Raw genomic sequence first — 15,640 nt, forward strand, 5'->3', positions numbered from 1 at the left:
ACTAGGGCCTTTTGGGAACCAGTCATTTGAGGGGCAAGGTGCTTAGAGATACTTGCTCGCTGGGGGGTGGGGGGCGATGGTGGCTGGAGGGTGGGCCACTTTCAGAGCCTCTGGTCACCCTGTCCTGGAAAGGTTGGGAGGGGGCCGGACCGGAAATTGACTAGAGTTACAACTCTGATACCTCAACACACCCTTCAGTCTGCAAGCAGCTAAAAGGAACTTATATTTTGCCAGAGGTGGCAGCTAAAGCGTCCCGACCCCCCTCTGTCCGCCTCCCAGCCTGTGTCACACTACCCCTCCCTCTGCGGAGGGGAGGGCAGGGGAGGGGAGGGGGAGAATCGCCATCCCTTACCCAGAGGTGCTCTTCCCATCCTCAGGCCTTCTGGTCGTGATGTCCCACCTCCTAACATGGCCCTCGGGGCCCTCCACTGCCATATCCAGCTTGGGACTCTGTTCCTGGGTTTTCAGCAGTGGGAGAGGCTTGGGGCCCTTTCAGAAGCCTACATCGATTGTGGGGGGAGGGGGAAGCGAGTCAATCAATAAAGGGCTCAGACCTGTCCGTCCCGACAAAGCTGGGCTGGAGGGGCTCCGTCTGCCCTGTGTCTGCCCCGTCCGGCTTCTCCCCTCTGCCCCCTGCGGACTCTCCTTTGACTGTGCCCTGTTCCCCAGGCCTTCCCTGTACTTCCCCTCGGTGGCCGTGGTCACTCCCACCCTGTCTCTTCCTTCCCTTCTCCCTCCTGCCCTGTCCAGCCCAGCTTTGGGGACACCATCCTCCTGGGGAGTTGTAGAGAGGACATTTTGGTGGTCGCCCCTAATTCCTCTTCTGGCACCTGGAGGCCCTCTCCCCCGCTCCTCCAAAGAAACACCTCAAATTCTTCATGGAATGTATCCCCGTTCTCAGTGAATATTTGAGGAGGGGACTAATACTGGGGTACAGAAGGGCCGCCCCTCCACCTTTGCCATCTCTGGGCATTACGTTTAGGGAGCAGCCCCCCCGCGCTGGATGTCCCAGCAGTGGGCGGGGCAGAGCCAGGTAGTGGGTCTGCTGTTTCAGGGAGCAGGAGAGGCTGTGGGGGCCCCCTCCCCGTGCCCCTTCCTGGACCTGACCCCAACCCGTATTCAGAGCAAATCGTGAAGTGTGTCCTACCTGTTGTGGTTGAGAGAAGCCACATCTTCAGAGAGGGGTCAGTCCAAGGCCAAGCAGGACTAGGGGCTCAGAGCCTGTTGGGAGTCATGGGTTGTCACAGGCCTCCGGCCCCCTTTGCTGCCTCCCTACCGCTCACTCGCCACCAGCCTCCCACCCTCCTGGTTCTGCGGGCCGGGCCAGGAGAGGGTGGGGGGTGGGGGGAGTCCCTGGAGATTCTTGTAAATAATGGGGTGGGACTGTTGTGGGTGTGCTCCGAGCACCTAAGCTCTGGAGTCCCATTCTTCCTGGGTGGAGAGGGGGTGCAGGGATGGGGGTACAGAGGGGACTTCCTCCTCTCCTTCCTCCTGTTGTGAATGAACTCACCTCTCGGCCTTCCCTCCAGACCACCAGCTTGGGAGAGGAGAGGAAGGTCACGGCCAGGAAGACTGGCCTGCGACAACTTCCCTCCTCCCTGCAGATGTGAGCCATCCTGAGATATCTGTACAATAGAAACCAAACCAAAATGGGCACCCTCTGTCGCCCGGGGTGGGGGGCGGGGTGGGGGTGGGATGTCCGTCTGTCGACCCCCCTCCCCCTCTCCACTCCTTCCCCACAAAGGCGGAAGACTGTTACACTAGGGGGCTCAGAATATTCAATCTCACCCTTCCTAATCGAGCCAGACCTAGAAACAAACGCGAAATACACAGAGCGAGAGACGAAATACAGGAGAGAGAGAGCGTGAGAGGGAGTGAGGTAGGCGACCAACAGAGGAGAGAAAACAAATAGCAAAAAAAGAAAAAACAGTTCTTTATAATTTAATATTCTATTTTAATAAAGGTGTTTATTACCGTATAAATGTAGCAAAGAACCTGGGCTAATATGAAAAAAAAAAAGACTTTTTATTAGGTAATTTATTATATGAAAAAGGATATTTTATTTTATGATAAAGTGATCCTTAAAAAAAATAAAAAAACTTTAGAAGGTTTAGAATATATGTAGGGAGAGAAGAAAAAAATACATTTGTATTCAGAGTTAAATCTTAAAAAAGTGTTTTTAATATATGTTCGGGTTTACGTTCCTTTTTTCCCCCACTTTTTTTTGGGGAGGAATGTCATGTGCTCTTGGGGGAGAGCATCCTGGGACGGATGGCGGAGACAGGGGCTGGGGGAACGTGTCCCTCTGGAGCCCTGCAAGTGGATAGGATTTCACTCCATGGGCTCCCTTCCCCTCTCCCCTCCCCCTCGGGGCGGCCGGCAGAGCCAAACAAAGAAAGGGATTAACAAGAAAGGAGGAAGCTGGAGGACTGAGGACCTGGGGCGCCGCCCCCCCCTTCCACTGCCCTGTCCCAGGGCGAATGGGGAGGAGACGCCGGAGCAGGCCCAGCAGGCCCACAGGCCCCTCAGAGAGGTGTGAGATTTAAGAGAAAAAAAAATTTTTTTAACCAAAAACGAGAGAGAAGAAAAAGAAACCGAGGGGTTTAAAAGAAAAGAATACTACAAAATAATTATTAATAATAATAATTCAAATTTATTTCATATAATCCTAGAGAAAAAGAGAAAGAATTACTAGTTACTTAGTAGATGATATTCAGATAGCTTAAAGTTTAGTAGCGTTGCGGACCCCCGGGGTCCAGTAGAATGTATAAAAGTAAGGAAAGGAAAGTAGAGGCAAGTGTCCGAGTCACCCCATCTTCAGATGCCAGAGTGCGGGCTTCCGGTCTGCGGGGGTCGATTCTGAGAACCCCTGGCTTTTTAACTTGTAGGACAAATCGGTGAGGGGCTCGGTTCCCAGGGTCTTGGAAAGGACGAGCGCTGATCATGTCGACCAGGTGGGGGCAGCAAGGGAGGGTGACTCTGCTCCGCGCCCAGGCACCTGGGGACAGAATGGAGGGTGGAGACTGCCCAGCCCCCACCCTCCGGGGCCCAAACGAGGCCGCCCTTGGAGTGTGACCTCACCCCCCCTCCGCTGCAGGTTGGTTCGAGAGCCTGGTAGGTCACTCCACAGACAGACGCACGCACTTTCCACCTTCTCAGAGCTCCGAGGGGACAGAGGGCTCCCTCCCCTCCCCGTCCCTGCTCCCACCCAGCATTCCACTTAGCTTTGGGCAACGAGCGACAGGAGTAACAATCTCGATCGTTCCTTAAGAGCTGCGCGTTACAGCCTTGCAAAGTGGTTCGTTGTCTCACTGAAGTTGGAGTCCAAGGACTCGCCGCCCCGGGGGCGCGTGGGGCGGAGACGCCGTCCTTGAAGGCTCGGGAAAAGGGGCCCCAGGGCGCGGAGGCGGGGAGAGGGCAGCAGAGACTAGGGGACCCGACCCTAACCCTCTCTGCTCCGGCCCACCTCCATCTGTCAGCGTTTAGGTAGGGGTCACCCACCGTACCCCGGCTTGGAGGGCTCATCGCTCTCCCCACGGGAAATTGGGGAGCTTGGCTTTTGCATGCGAGAAATCCGTGTTTCGAGCACTTGCCTTCCAGCAACCCGGCTTGTCGCCAGGTCAGGCCCCGCCCCCGAGGCCATCCGGGGGGGTGCAGGGCCCCTCGGCTCTTTTTGCCAAGAGGACCCTGCTCCGTGACACCAATGACTGCCATGCCCTTCCTGGCCCTAGACCCCAAACGCATCTCCCTCTCCCCAGCCGACTTCTCGCCGCACCTAGGGACAGTGCCCCTGCTCTTTTTGTCCTAGAAACCCCGCTAGTTTGGGAAGGTAGCGTCTAGGGTGGGGGGGGCTTCCTTCCCGCTCGAGGGTGCGGGTGGGGTAGGGGGGGTGGGCGGAGACAGCCCTGGGGCAGGGGGTGGTCTCTCGGCTGTAGAAAGTAGAGTAGGATCGTGGTCAGACTTAATTTGAGGCTTCTAGTGAGAACACAGGACTCCACCGAGGAAAAATAGTTCAAAAGCAAAATAAAGGCGGGAAACAAAACGGACCCATGAATAATCTAGTCAAAGTGATGTTGCACAAAATGCAGAGAAACCAAGAAGGGGGAGGGTTAATGTATTAAATGTGCTATTAAGAACTTAATTTTATTAAAAGGATTATTACTTAAGGCTCTGGCTTTTGTGTCTGCCTGTGGGGACTGGAGGGGGGGCCTTCTCCAGCGATTCTGGGGGCCCCTGCCCACCTCACAGGAAGTGGCTGGCCCCTCCTGCCTGTTCTTCACTGCTCCTGGCTGGAGACCCAACATCCCATCCCCTCCCTTCTCCCCATTTACCCCTGTCTATTCCTTGGGGGTACAGTCAGACCTCCGTCCACCCTCGATGGAGAGGCTGGGGGCCCCATGGAGAAGAGGCAGAGCCTGAGAAACAGGACTTCCCCACCAGAGTCAACCTGGCCCCGCACACCACAGCCCCTCTTCTTTGGGGTCAGGAGGAAAGCCGGATTGAAGACCTGGAGCCGCCGCCTCCTAAGCTGAACCCCGTCTTTCCCCAGCACGCACCCCACAAACAGGGCTGACCCCGACTCCCCTTCTCCCTGCCGTCTCCCTTCTGCCTCCTCCCCTCACCCCGGCGTTGGCGTGACCTCAGCTCTTGGCACCGGGGCCCTGGGCAGCAGATGGTGCCCGCGATGGTTTCCTTTGTCTCTCCCAGAGATAGCCCCTCTGCCATGCTGTCCTCCCCCACCTGCACTGGGGGCTGGCAGAGGGACGGGCGAGCACCTCCCACCCCCTTGGCACTGTCCCCAGACCGCAGGACTCCAGAGGCAGCTGGCCCTGGGGGGGCCGTGGGGACAGTGGGGAGGGTGGCGGGGGAGGGGAAGGGGAACAGGGACTCAGAGGAGGGACTGGAGTTGAAGGGGAGGCACAGACAGGAGGCAGCGGGACGGCCGGGCGTTGATACAAAACAGCTTTATTCAGGGCCCTGGTCTGTGGGGGTGGCGGATGACAGCGGCATGTGGGCGGGGCCTGGAGACCTAGAGCTCTGTTGGGGGCGCATGGGGACTGGCCACGGTGACATCCGGAACCGCAGGGCAGGGGCTGGCTGGGCTTGGGGGACATGGCTGGCCGAGCTCAGGTCAGAGGCTGATGCAGCAGGCCCGCTTCCCACCAGGGCCGGGCTCCTGCCCAGCCTGGGTGCCGCCCACAGTGATGGTGCTGGTCCGGGAGCTGCTCTGCCGCTGCTTGGACACCTTTGCAAACACCTCTGGGCGGGCAGAGGGCAGCAGTCAGGTCAGAAGGAGGTTTGGAGCCCACACTCCCGTGCACACACCGCGTGTCCCCTTCTGAGAGCTGGGGGTGAGGGCGGGGGTCACACTTTCGCGAGGTTTTGCCAGAAGGAAGTGGAGTTGAGTCCCTTCTACTTACCTGGGCGGAGTGGGACTGAGTCTCGGTCACCTGGCTCCTAAGCTCCAGGCTGGGGCGGGGGGTGCTGAGGGGAGAGGCCTGAGGGGGAGGCTAGGGGCCCCCAGGAGGGCTGAGGAGCCAGAGGGCGGAGAAGGCTGGGTGTCTGCATTCCTCCCACCACCCATGGAAGCCTCTGGAAGCCTCGGGGATGGGACGGGGTGCCGGACGGAGCGGAGCTCTAACCTTTGAGGACAGTCTCGAAGGCCAGCTCCACGTTGGTGGAGTCCAGGGCCGAGGTCTCCAGGAACAGCAGCCCGTTGTTTTCTGACAGGAAAGGAAACGCACCGTTAACTGTGGGGTCAGAGGCGACGGTAATAATATTTACTTCACGTTTACTGCGTGCTAACCCCTGGCCCGTGTCGCCCACTTGATTCTTAGAACCACCTGTGAGGCAGGCCTGACCACCCAGAAACGCAGAAAGAACGAAAAAGAACTTGCTCGGGGCCCCGTGTCTAGGAACTGGCCAGGCCACGGCGTGGGGCCGTGGGACTCGGGCGTCCACGCACAAACGCTGCTCTGGCTGCCTCCAAACTGCGGAGGACTCGGGGGCAGGTGTGACGCAGGCGGTGAGAGCCCCACATGCACGAGCATCTCTGAGCGCTGCAGGGCGGGGCTGTCTTAACATCCAGTGTAAACAGTTGCCCATAACGACACTCTCAGGGCAAGTGGTGGGACATAGTGAGGGACACAGGGGCACAAGGTCGGGGGGGCGGGCAGAGGGGCTCAGGCCGCCGCGGGGCTCACCGGCGAACATGCGGGCCTCGTCAGTGGGCACCTCCCGGGCCTGGCTGAGGTCACTCTTGTTGCCCACGAGCATGACAACGATGGTGGCCTCGGCGTGGTCGTACAGCTCCTTCAGCCAGCGCTCCACCACGGAGTAGGTCTGGTGCTTGGTCAGGTCAAACACCAGGAGGGCCCCCACTGCGCCACGGTAGTACCTGTGTGGGCAGAGGCCAGGTCAGGGCCCTCGAGCCACAAAGCCGGGACACGTCCCACCGATCGGGGCTTGGGCCCGGGGAGGCAGACCCAGACGGGGCTGGCGCCGGGCTCCGAGCACCTTCTGGAGCCCTGGTCTGGGAGCCTGACGGCCCCCCGCCCCGCTTGGAAACCGCTGGCTCCCTCCTTCCCTCGCAGCCCCTCCGCCTCAGGCCCTCGGTCCCGATTTTAGCCCCTGCCATCCGCCAGCACACACCTGGGCTCTGCGCCGGTCGGCCTCCCGGATGCCCCCGCCCCCAGATCCTCCCGGCTCCACGGCCCTCAGTGCCCTCGTCTCTGTCTCTCTCGAGGCGTCTTTCCCTGACATGGCACCCTGCCGCACCCTCGCAAGCAGCCAGCCACTCCCACTCCCGGGGGTCGATGCAGCTTCTTCAGACCGGTGACACCTAACCACTCCTATTTTACTGAGGAGTCAGCTGTGGCTCGTAAGAGGTCCGGTGACCAGCCCGAGTGATGAGTGTGTGTAAGCAAAGCCCTGCCCCCTGCCCCCTGCCTCCTGCCCCGGCCACACGCTCACAGACCGCCCTTCTCACATTTGGCCTCCCACTGACCGGAAGCCACTCTGCTTGTGGTGTCGGGAGGCCTAATTTCCTGGGTGTCCTCTGAGTCCTTGTCCGAGGGGCCAGCCTTGCACCTTTGAGCGAGGGTGCTCCCTGCCCCGGGCCTGCCCCCATCCCAGCCCCCACGAAGCCTCAAGGCTCTTGTATTTAAACAGGGGTGGATGACAGCACCTCACTCCCATGGGACCTGGAGGAACACCTAAAATACCCAGCGTAAAGTGCCTGTACCTTGCTCGGCACATAGCAAAGGCCGTGCTGCAGTGACTTAGTCCAAGCCCAGGAGTCAGTATCACCCTGCCCTGGCTGGGACCTGTGGCTGGCAGTCTGGTGCCTTCTCAGTGGCGGGGGACGGCCAGCACGCTGCCACTGGGGGCCCCGCCTCCTCCCCCACGCTCCGCCTGTCCCCCAGAGCGTTCCCGGACTTCCCCAGCACCCCACGCCGCAGCCAGCCCCCGGCCCGGGCTCACGCCGAGGTGATGGCTCGGTACCGCTCCAGGCCGGCCGTGTCCCATATCTGGGCCTTGACAGCGGCGGTGCCCAGCATGACGGTGCGGGTGGAGAACTCGACGCCGATGGTGGTTCGGCTGTCGTGGCTGAACTCGTTGCGCGTGAACCGGGATAGCAGGTTGGTCTTCCCCACACCCGACTCGCCGATCAGCACCACTGGAGGGGTGGAGAGGCCAGGCTGAGCTGGGTGGAGCCGCCAGCCCCCACCCCTGCAGCCGGGGGATGGGGGGGCCTGCACGCCAGCAGGGGCAGGAGGGCAGAAGACTGAGGCCGGCCAGAGAGGTCCTGGCAGAGGCTGGGGTCTGCGACTCCGCGCGATGGGCCCGTCGGGCCGAGGGGCCGAGCGCTCCAGGCCCCGTCTGCTGAGACAAGGCTGGAGTTCTCTGGGCCGCCCGTGGGCGTCGGTCCCCTGCAGCCGGGGGATGGGGGGGCCTGCACGCCAGCAGGGGCAGGAGGGCAGAAGACTGAGGCCGGCCAGAGAGGTCCTGGCAGAGGCTGGGGTCTGCGACTCCGCGCGATGGGCCCGTCGGGCCGAGGGGCCGAGCGCTCCAGGCCCCGTCTGCTGAGACAAGGCTGGAGTTCTCTGGGCCGCCCGTGGGCGTCGGTGCTCGGGCGCTGAGTGGCAGGACAGCAGGGGCGTGGCCGTGGGCAGGGTGTAGGTCTGGGGGAGGGTGCACCCCCCTGGCGCAGGGCCGTGAGCACACGCATGTTTGCATGCATGCGAGTGGGAGGCTGGTGTGCGTGTGCACGGGAGGGGTGGAGGTGTGAATGGAAGTGTGGGGGGGAGTTTGGCAGATGGCTCGCTCGCCTTGGTAGGGAGGAATGGCGGGGAGTGTGTAGAAGTTAGGGCCCAGTTGTCCCCAAGGAGACGCAGCCTTCCCGGGCGGAGACCAAGGGCTGGGCCTTAGACCACCTGTGTGCCCTTCAGCGAGTGATTTACACTCTCTGACCTTTTTCTTACAAAAAATAGGAACAATAGAACCTGTCTCGTGGGTAAAGACACAGGGCCCAGAATGTCGCTGTCATGACCTGCTGGTGGGCCAGTGCTCTTCCCTTCGGGTTTTCAGGAACAGTGGCCCCCCAGAAGGGCCACGAAGAGCCTTGGAGCCGGAGGGCGGGGTCCAGCGCCAGCCTGACCCACCGCAGGAGGGCTGGGCTGCTGTGCGTAAGACCCACAGACTAGACCGGCCCTGAGCTGGGCGCCCAGGATTACGGGAGGCCACCCGGGGTTCTGGAAAGGCGAGCTGGTGCCCAACGACTGGGAGCCACGTGTTCTGGGCTCTGATCCCTCTCAGCCTCTGCTAGCTTTGTGGCCTCGAGCAAGTGGCTCATCTCCTCTGGGTCTCGGTTTCCTTGTTTGTAAAAAATTCCTTGTTTGTGTAAGGCAGGGGAGAGCTGGGAGCAGTGTGGGTGCGTGTGGGTGTGGTCCTGCCTCTCCCCTACCGAAACGCATCCCCACTCATCCCTCCCCGTGGGCGGGTGCCTAACCCCATCCGTGGGCCTCGAAGGTGCTCAGGGCTTTGTCATCAGACAGACTCGGGTTTGTGCTGCCTTTGTGACCTTTTGGAAGCTGCTTACTCTCCATCGTCCTCGGCCGTGACGTGGAGACACTCGCTGTGCCGACTCACTCACTCTGCTGAAGGTTTTACACACATCGACTCCTTTAACCCTCAGGGCAGAGCCGCAAGACAAGTACCATCATCATCGTCATCGTCGTGCGTTTTCGCAGACGAGGAAAGGAGGCGCTTGGGGGGCTGAATGACCGGAACAAGACAACGCAGCCAGCCTGGCGTTGAACACCCGTGCGCTGCCCAGGTGTGCCAGGCGGGGTCTGTCCCAGCCCTGGGAGCGCAGTCGGCAGTCTCTGGCTGTCCGCTCCTTCAGCATCTGCCTCTGGTGCGGAGAGCAGCCTCACCTGAGGTCACAGCTGTCCTGGGCAGCCTGCATCTAGCGCCCCAGCACGGTGACGGTGTCACGGGGCTCCCTCCCCTGGCCGAGGCTCCGTGACCCTGCCTTGCGTTTTGACTCCCCTCTCTGCCCAGTCCCGTTCCTCCCCCTTCCTTTCACTGGTGTTGGTCCGTAAGAAACCTCTTGCACCCCAATGTCTTCTCTGGAGACCCCAACCTGTAATAAGCAGTAAGTGGCAGGGCTGAAACTGAACTCAGTCTGGCTCCTGACCACATGCTTTCAAAACGAAAGGTAACTTTTGGGGTCGTTATGGTGACTGACGAGCTGGTGGCTGGCACGTCATGAGGGCTCAGTGAACGGCAGTTACTCACAGCACTGCTGCCCCAGACGATGCCGAACCCTGGGCCCAGCTCCCTTCCTGGGAAAGATGCTGGGAGTTCAGGTTCCCCAATGCCTGAGAGAGAGGTCACCTGGGAGGCCCAGGTGAGGGCGGGGCGGAGTCCGGGAGAGGCAGCGGGGCGGGGCGGCTGGAGAGGGAATCGGCTTTGCCGGTCCACCCTGTCCCGAAGGAGGTGTGGAGGTGGGGGTGGTGGGGGGGCTGGGCTGGATGGTGGGCCACGCAGGGGCTGAGGTGACAGCAGGAAACGAGCGGGCGCACGTCCAGGCCAGCCACGCCGAAGCCAGTGCAGGTGGGCCAAGGGGCAGGCAGACACGGCCACGGCCCTGGGAGTCCTCGGGTTCTAGCCGCCTCTCTGCCCGGGGGCTGCGTCTTCCCCGCGTCTTTGCCCGGCCCCAGCACGGGCGACCTCTGCTCTCTCCCCCTTTCCACATATGCACCGCGCAGAAAATGGCTTTCTTCCTCGAGTCTGCTCGCGCCCCTCCTTCCTGGCAGGGAAGTCCCCTCTGAAGTCTGACCTCCATCTCCAGGGCTGCGGCGCGACTGTCCCCAGGGATCTGGCCCTCCACTGGGAACGGGCTGAGCACCCTAACCCGGCACTGCTAGGGAGTGAGTGGCACCGGCGTCTGCCACCGTAGGGCACTCGGCCGCCCCGGCTCCCGTCCAGAAACCAGACCGTCCCCCTCCCCGCAGCTCGCCTTCCCATCGGAATGACAAGCCCTGGGGGGCCTCGGTACGACTGAAGAACACCAGGGGGGCCTCTGCTCGGCCGCTGCCTTCCTGGGTCTCTCCCAGGCTTCCCCTTGGGTGAACCCCACTCACCCTTGAAGACAAAGTTATAATCTTCCTCGGCCCTGCTCCCCATCTTGGCTCCGCATGGAGGGCGCAGGTGTCTTTGAGGACAGAGGTGACGGGTCTACGTGCTGGCTCACTGCCCTCAGCCTTCAGCTCTCAAGAGACCGGGATCCTCCCGTCCTCTCATTGGGGGTGAAGAAGCTTCCACAGCCAGGGGTGGAGGGCGGGCAGGGCCGGCGGGGCCTGGGGCGCTGGGCTCTGGCAGGTGGCCCCGCTGTAGGGAGAGACGGAAGCGGAGAACAGGAAGGGCAGGCGCGGGACCTGGGGCCCAGGTGGGTGGAGAGACGGTGACGTCAGACAGGTTAGGCAGGTTGGGTGTCTCCTCTGAGCAGGCTTGGTGGTGACAGGGGGGGAAGCTGGGCCGGCGACAGGACCTCCGGAGAGACGGCTGAGGGCCGAGTGTGTGGCTGGCTCCTGGGACCCGCACGTCCTTCAGAGCAGGAACCTGCTTGGCCTGCTTTTCCTTTTGAGCCTCTGGTGCGGGGCAACCGGGGCACCAGAGGAAGGGCAGGCGGCATGCAGACCCCCTGCCGCCATGCACAGCTGTGGACGCAGCTGCACCTCGGGTCCGGCGACCTCTGCCCATCCCTGGTCCCCGACAGGCCCAGACCTGGGCGCGGCAGGTTCTCACCCTGGGTAGAGCTGCATCCTGCCACCTACCTGCTCCCCTGGGATGGGTCCCCACTCAGACCTGCTCTAGGGACACTGGTAAGGGGAGACCTGGGGCAGAAGCGACCAGATGGGGTGAGGGGCTGTGTAGGGGCCGGACTGGGGACGAAGGCCCCTGAGAGGTCACCGCCAGGACCTGAGGCCACACAGCAAACCATCCTGTCTGTCCCTGGAGGTCCGTGTAAGCGTGTGAGTGCCCAGAAGAGAAGGGGTGGCCCCTCCGAACCCCAAGAGTAGAGGAGGCATCCCACTCGTCGGGGCCGAAGGACACTGAAGCTTGGGGCCCCGTGGTTTTTGTTCACCATGACCCCCACTGGTCACGTGCCAGGTTTTGCCACCCGGGGGGGAAAGGTTCTGCTGAGAGGCGGGGACCAGGGGAGGCCACACCGCTGGACAGGCCGAGGGAGCTGAGGCACCGCTGCCTGACCCATGTGACCCATCCGGCTGCTGCAGGCCGTGGAGGGCCCAGGCCGGCCCCGCTCCTCCCAGCCAAGACAGCAACCCAGGCGCAACGGGACTAAAATTTATTCTTGGAAAAAACAAAGTCCACTCTCCCCCCACAGCCTTAGAAGGGTTCCCCAGGGGGCCCTGCCCCTCCGAAGGGCATCTCTCTGGCCCGGCCCGGCCCCAGCGTCCCGCGATGCCTGTCACGATGCTGCCACTTGGGTGAGGGGCTCCTCCAGGTACTGCACCAAGGCCTGGGCCTGCGAGAGGAGGAGGGGAAACCGGTCCCACACCTGGCCTGACGCGAGGGGTCCCAAATCTGGTCGACATCCAATGCTGAGCACCCAGCCCCGCCCCCCAGACATGGACGGGGCGACAGGAGGACTCCAGGACAGCGGTGGGGAGCGGCGGGGACGGGAGTGGTCACGGGGGTGGAGCATGAAGGCCGGGCCCAGGGGCGTGGAGGGAAGAGACATACACACCTTGGCCTTGAGCATCCCGAAGCCGACGGTCTCCTTGGCATACATGCACAGCAGCAGGTTGGCCACCCGAGTGATGGCCACACGGCCCTCCTGGTGGGGTGACATCAGGGGGTGTAGTGTTCTGCTTTGCATCCCGGGTCCCCTCTTTTCCCAGGGGCTCCTCTTGAGAGACACTGTACCTTCCTTCCACACCCTGGGCATGGCAGGAGCTTCAGCTGACCACGGCCCTGGACATAGGGTCCTGCCTCAGCACAGCCACTTGCTAACCAAGTGACCCGGGAAAACTCTATCTCCCAGAGACTCGGTTTCTCTTTCCGTGAGCTCTAACCACCCCGGCCGGCGAGGGTGCAGGGTACAGGAAGGACTTCCGTGTCTGCAAAGGGCTATCCGGACGGGCGACCCTGCAAGGCGCTGGAGGGCAGCGAGCCCGCCTCTATTTCTCTTCCCACGCCGTGTTTTCCAAGCTGCGGGTCTGACCCAGGGTTAGGAGATCAACTAAGAAGGTTGATCAGCGTTAAAAGAAAAAGGAAAGGAGAAACGGGGCCTTGCACGCAGCGAGGTGCTGTTCCACGGAGCCTGCTTTAGTGGGGGCACCGTGCACTGAGCTCTGACTTCGGTGCGATCTCATGGCTAGGTCGTGCTCACACGTTGGAAGGCTCCTGTCCTACAGCACCAGCTCTAGGCGAGGCACCCAGCAGGAGTCATCGGCTGAACCGAAATGCATCGCTGGGTGGGCAGGGGCTGAGGAAGAGGTAGCAGCTGAGTTCCAGTGGGAACGCTTCTCTAGGGGGCCTGTTCATTTCGCTTCAGCACTAGGCACCCACGGAGTGCCAGGAACCAGGTCTACACCCCCCGCCTCTCTGGCCTCACCCATAACCTCCCCCATTCTCAGGCCACTCCAGCCACAAGCAACCGTGTCGATCCTTGACCAGGCACCATCCTGCCACAGGGCCTTTGCACTTGCTGTTCTCACCCTCGGGACTGTTCGCCCCCTGCCAGCCACGTGGCTCGCCAACTTCCCTCAAATCTATGATGAAATGTGACCTTTTCCACACAGGCCCCGCCCTATCTCACTTCCTCGTTTAATTTTTGTCCATAGCATTTTCATTATCTGATGAACTATTCTTCAAACTTACATGTCTATTTTACTTATTGTATAAAACATATTTACAATTTACAAGACATTCACATTTTACTTATTTGAAGACATAGGTAATTAGGCTGTAAGCTTCGTTAGGGCTGCCGTTTTTGTCTGTCCTGTTTGCCACTTTCCCCTCAGTCCTGAGGACACTGCAGGGACCTAAATGCGTGTTGACTAGACAGATACAAAGGTGATTGTGAGACAGTGTCTGTTTCTGAGACATTTGCAGCCTAACGGCCATTTCCCCTGTCTGGACTTCTCCCTTCTGAGGAGACTGGAGGCATCAGACAAGGGTCTGGAGACTGTCATGATTCTGTGAGGCAGTGAATCTGGGATGACAGCACTCTGTGTGCATGTCACTCTACAGTTTATAGCTACACTTTCATTTGATCTTCACGACGACCCTGTGAGGGGGGTGTGTGTGCGTAGGGAGATTATCGTCTCCACCTCTGAGCTGAGGTAAGGAAGCTCAGAGAGGTTCGGTAACTTACCCCAGGTTCCACAGGTGTTAAGCCGCTGGCTGAGACCAGAACCCCAGGCAGACCCCGGGGCTGGGGCGCCTGCCTCACCACCACCTGATTCATAGGGGTCTGCCTATTATAAATGCTGCTGCGGGCCAACTCTTAGCAATCTTCCGGAAATCCTGCCCCTCCAACCATCCAGGACTGGGTCCAGGTGCCCCGTGGGGATCGCCTGGAGGGGACAGTGGAAGTAGCTCCCCTCTCCATACCATGCAGTCCATGAGGATGAATTTGAGATTGTCTTCATTAAAAGCCTGGTTCCCGTTCCGGTCGTAGGCGGCCCAGATGTTGCTGGCGATGGCCGCAGTGACCCGGGCGTCTGTATCCCCGTAACCGGAGTACGCCAGCAGAGACCCCTCGTTATTCAGCAGCCTGGCGAGGCACCGGGAGGGAGAGAGACTTGCTCAGGATGGGAAGTAAGAGGCCTGGGTTCCCATCCCAGCTCCCATCACTGGCGCCTCTAGATAGCAAGAGTCCGGGCTGAGTGTGTCCTGGACCGTGCCCACGGCATCCAGCACGTCTGGTCCCTTTTCGAGAGGGGCCCTCCAAGGCGGCTGCCCACTCTGCCGCCCCCTCCCTTCCCGGAGACCTTCCCCACCCCTCCCTCGGATGGCGGCGCGCGGCTCCGCTCCCGTGCTCGCCGCGCGGGTCCTCGGTCCGCACTCACAGGGTGCTCTGGACGCCTCCAGTGTTGGCCTGGCTTAACACCTGGGTCAAAGCCTTGGGACGCAGCATGCCTGCGGCTCCTGACCCTGGGCTTTTGAACCCAGACCTCAGGGTTGCCTCCTGCGAGCCTCCGCCTGCTCCCGGTAGTGCAGCAACACTGCCCCGGAGCACCCTGGGAGTTGTAGTTTCCCGGCCCGGCTTTGTGGTTCTGCCTCAACCCCGCCCTGCCGCAGGAAGCACTGGGAATTGTAGTTCCTTGAGCCCTCGCGAGGCATTCTGGGAACTATAGTTCGCCTCTCCGCTGGGACCACGCGGTTATGGGGGGAAAAGAGCGGGAGTAAATGGACAGTGGCGGTAGTGGAAGGACATTTAACCCCCTCGGGGAGAGAAAAGTCATCATGTCCGTTTGACAATCTACGATTCAGTAATTTTTTAAAAATCCCCGTATTTGTTAGGCGCACTTTTGGTTACTTTTCAAAGCAACGTTCTACATTACACACAAAGCCGTGAGATGAAGCGCTCGGTAGTGTTCAGGAGACCAAGGCCAGGGATGGCCACGCAGGCAAAACCCAGGTCTCTGGGGCCGCACTTAATCTATTGAGTTCATTCGGGCCGCGACCTTCGGGGCACGCAGTCCATCTTAGAGGTGAGATTTTGGGGGGACGTCCAGAAGGGGAGCCCCGGCTGGAAGGAACCCCAGCCTGGGAAGGAGTTGGGCTTCCCGAGAAAGACCAGCTATCGCCGGGAACGGAGATAAGGCGGCGACACAGAGAGTCCTTTGTCCCGAAGCGGGAGTGACCCGCGGAGGGGGCAGGGGCAGCTTTGAGCCGGAGTGGACCTCGGCACGGCTCGGGCCCGCTCGGATGGGCCAAGGGCTCCCGCTGGGAGCTCGCCCCGGCCCCGCCCCGAGCACCCCCAGGGGCCCAGACCGGGCTGCGCGACCCCGGGCTCGGCCCTGGGCGGACCCCGCTGCAGTGGCCCCCCCAGTCCGCCCGGGGCGCTGTGGCTGCGGCTGGTCCGGAGGGGGTGGCGAAG

General features: G+C 61.3%; 3 protein-coding genes across 3 annotated transcripts in view; 1 reads left to right on the forward strand and 2 right to left on the reverse strand.

The window, feature by feature from the left end:
• Positions 1-4,980: 4,980 nt before the first annotated feature.
• On the reverse strand, positions 4,981-11,714 carry RAB25 (RAB25, member RAS oncogene family). Its single transcript, XM_006923514.3, has 5 exons — positions 10,650-11,714; positions 7,483-7,678; positions 6,204-6,397; positions 5,643-5,723; positions 4,981-5,259 (listed from the first exon to the last, which is right to left on the reverse strand). Exons 1-5 carry the CDS (start codon positions 10,690-10,692, stop codon positions 5,132-5,134), a joined length of 642 nt encoding a protein of 213 aa, XP_006923576.1. The 5' UTR covers positions 10,693-11,714; the 3' UTR covers positions 4,981-5,131.
• Positions 11,715-11,860: 146 nt separating this feature from the next.
• LAMTOR2 (late endosomal/lysosomal adaptor, MAPK and MTOR activator 2) lies at positions 11,861-14,825 on the reverse strand. Its single transcript, XM_006923515.3, has 4 exons — positions 14,607-14,825; positions 14,149-14,311; positions 12,278-12,367; positions 11,861-12,055 (listed from the first exon to the last, which is right to left on the reverse strand). Exons 1-4 carry the CDS (start codon positions 14,672-14,674, stop codon positions 11,999-12,001), a joined length of 378 nt encoding a protein of 125 aa, XP_006923577.1. The 5' UTR covers positions 14,675-14,825; the 3' UTR covers positions 11,861-11,998.
• A 291-nt stretch (positions 14,826-15,116) lies between these two features.
• The window catches only part of UBQLN4 (ubiquilin 4), a 14,179-nt gene continuing 13,655 nt past the window's right edge, over positions 15,117-15,640 (forward strand). Inside the window, exon 1 of the mRNA XM_025040845.1 lies at positions 15,117-15,128. Within this exon, the coding sequence (XP_024896613.1) occupies positions 15,117-15,128 (12 nt within the window). The remainder of the gene's footprint in view (positions 15,129-15,640) is intronic.

The sequence above is a fragment of the Pteropus alecto genome, unplaced genomic scaffold (assembly GCF_000325575.1).
Source record: "Pteropus alecto unplaced genomic scaffold, ASM32557v1 scaffold49, whole genome shotgun sequence".
Classification (NCBI taxonomy): Eukaryota; Metazoa; Chordata; class Mammalia; order Chiroptera; family Pteropodidae; genus Pteropus; species Pteropus alecto.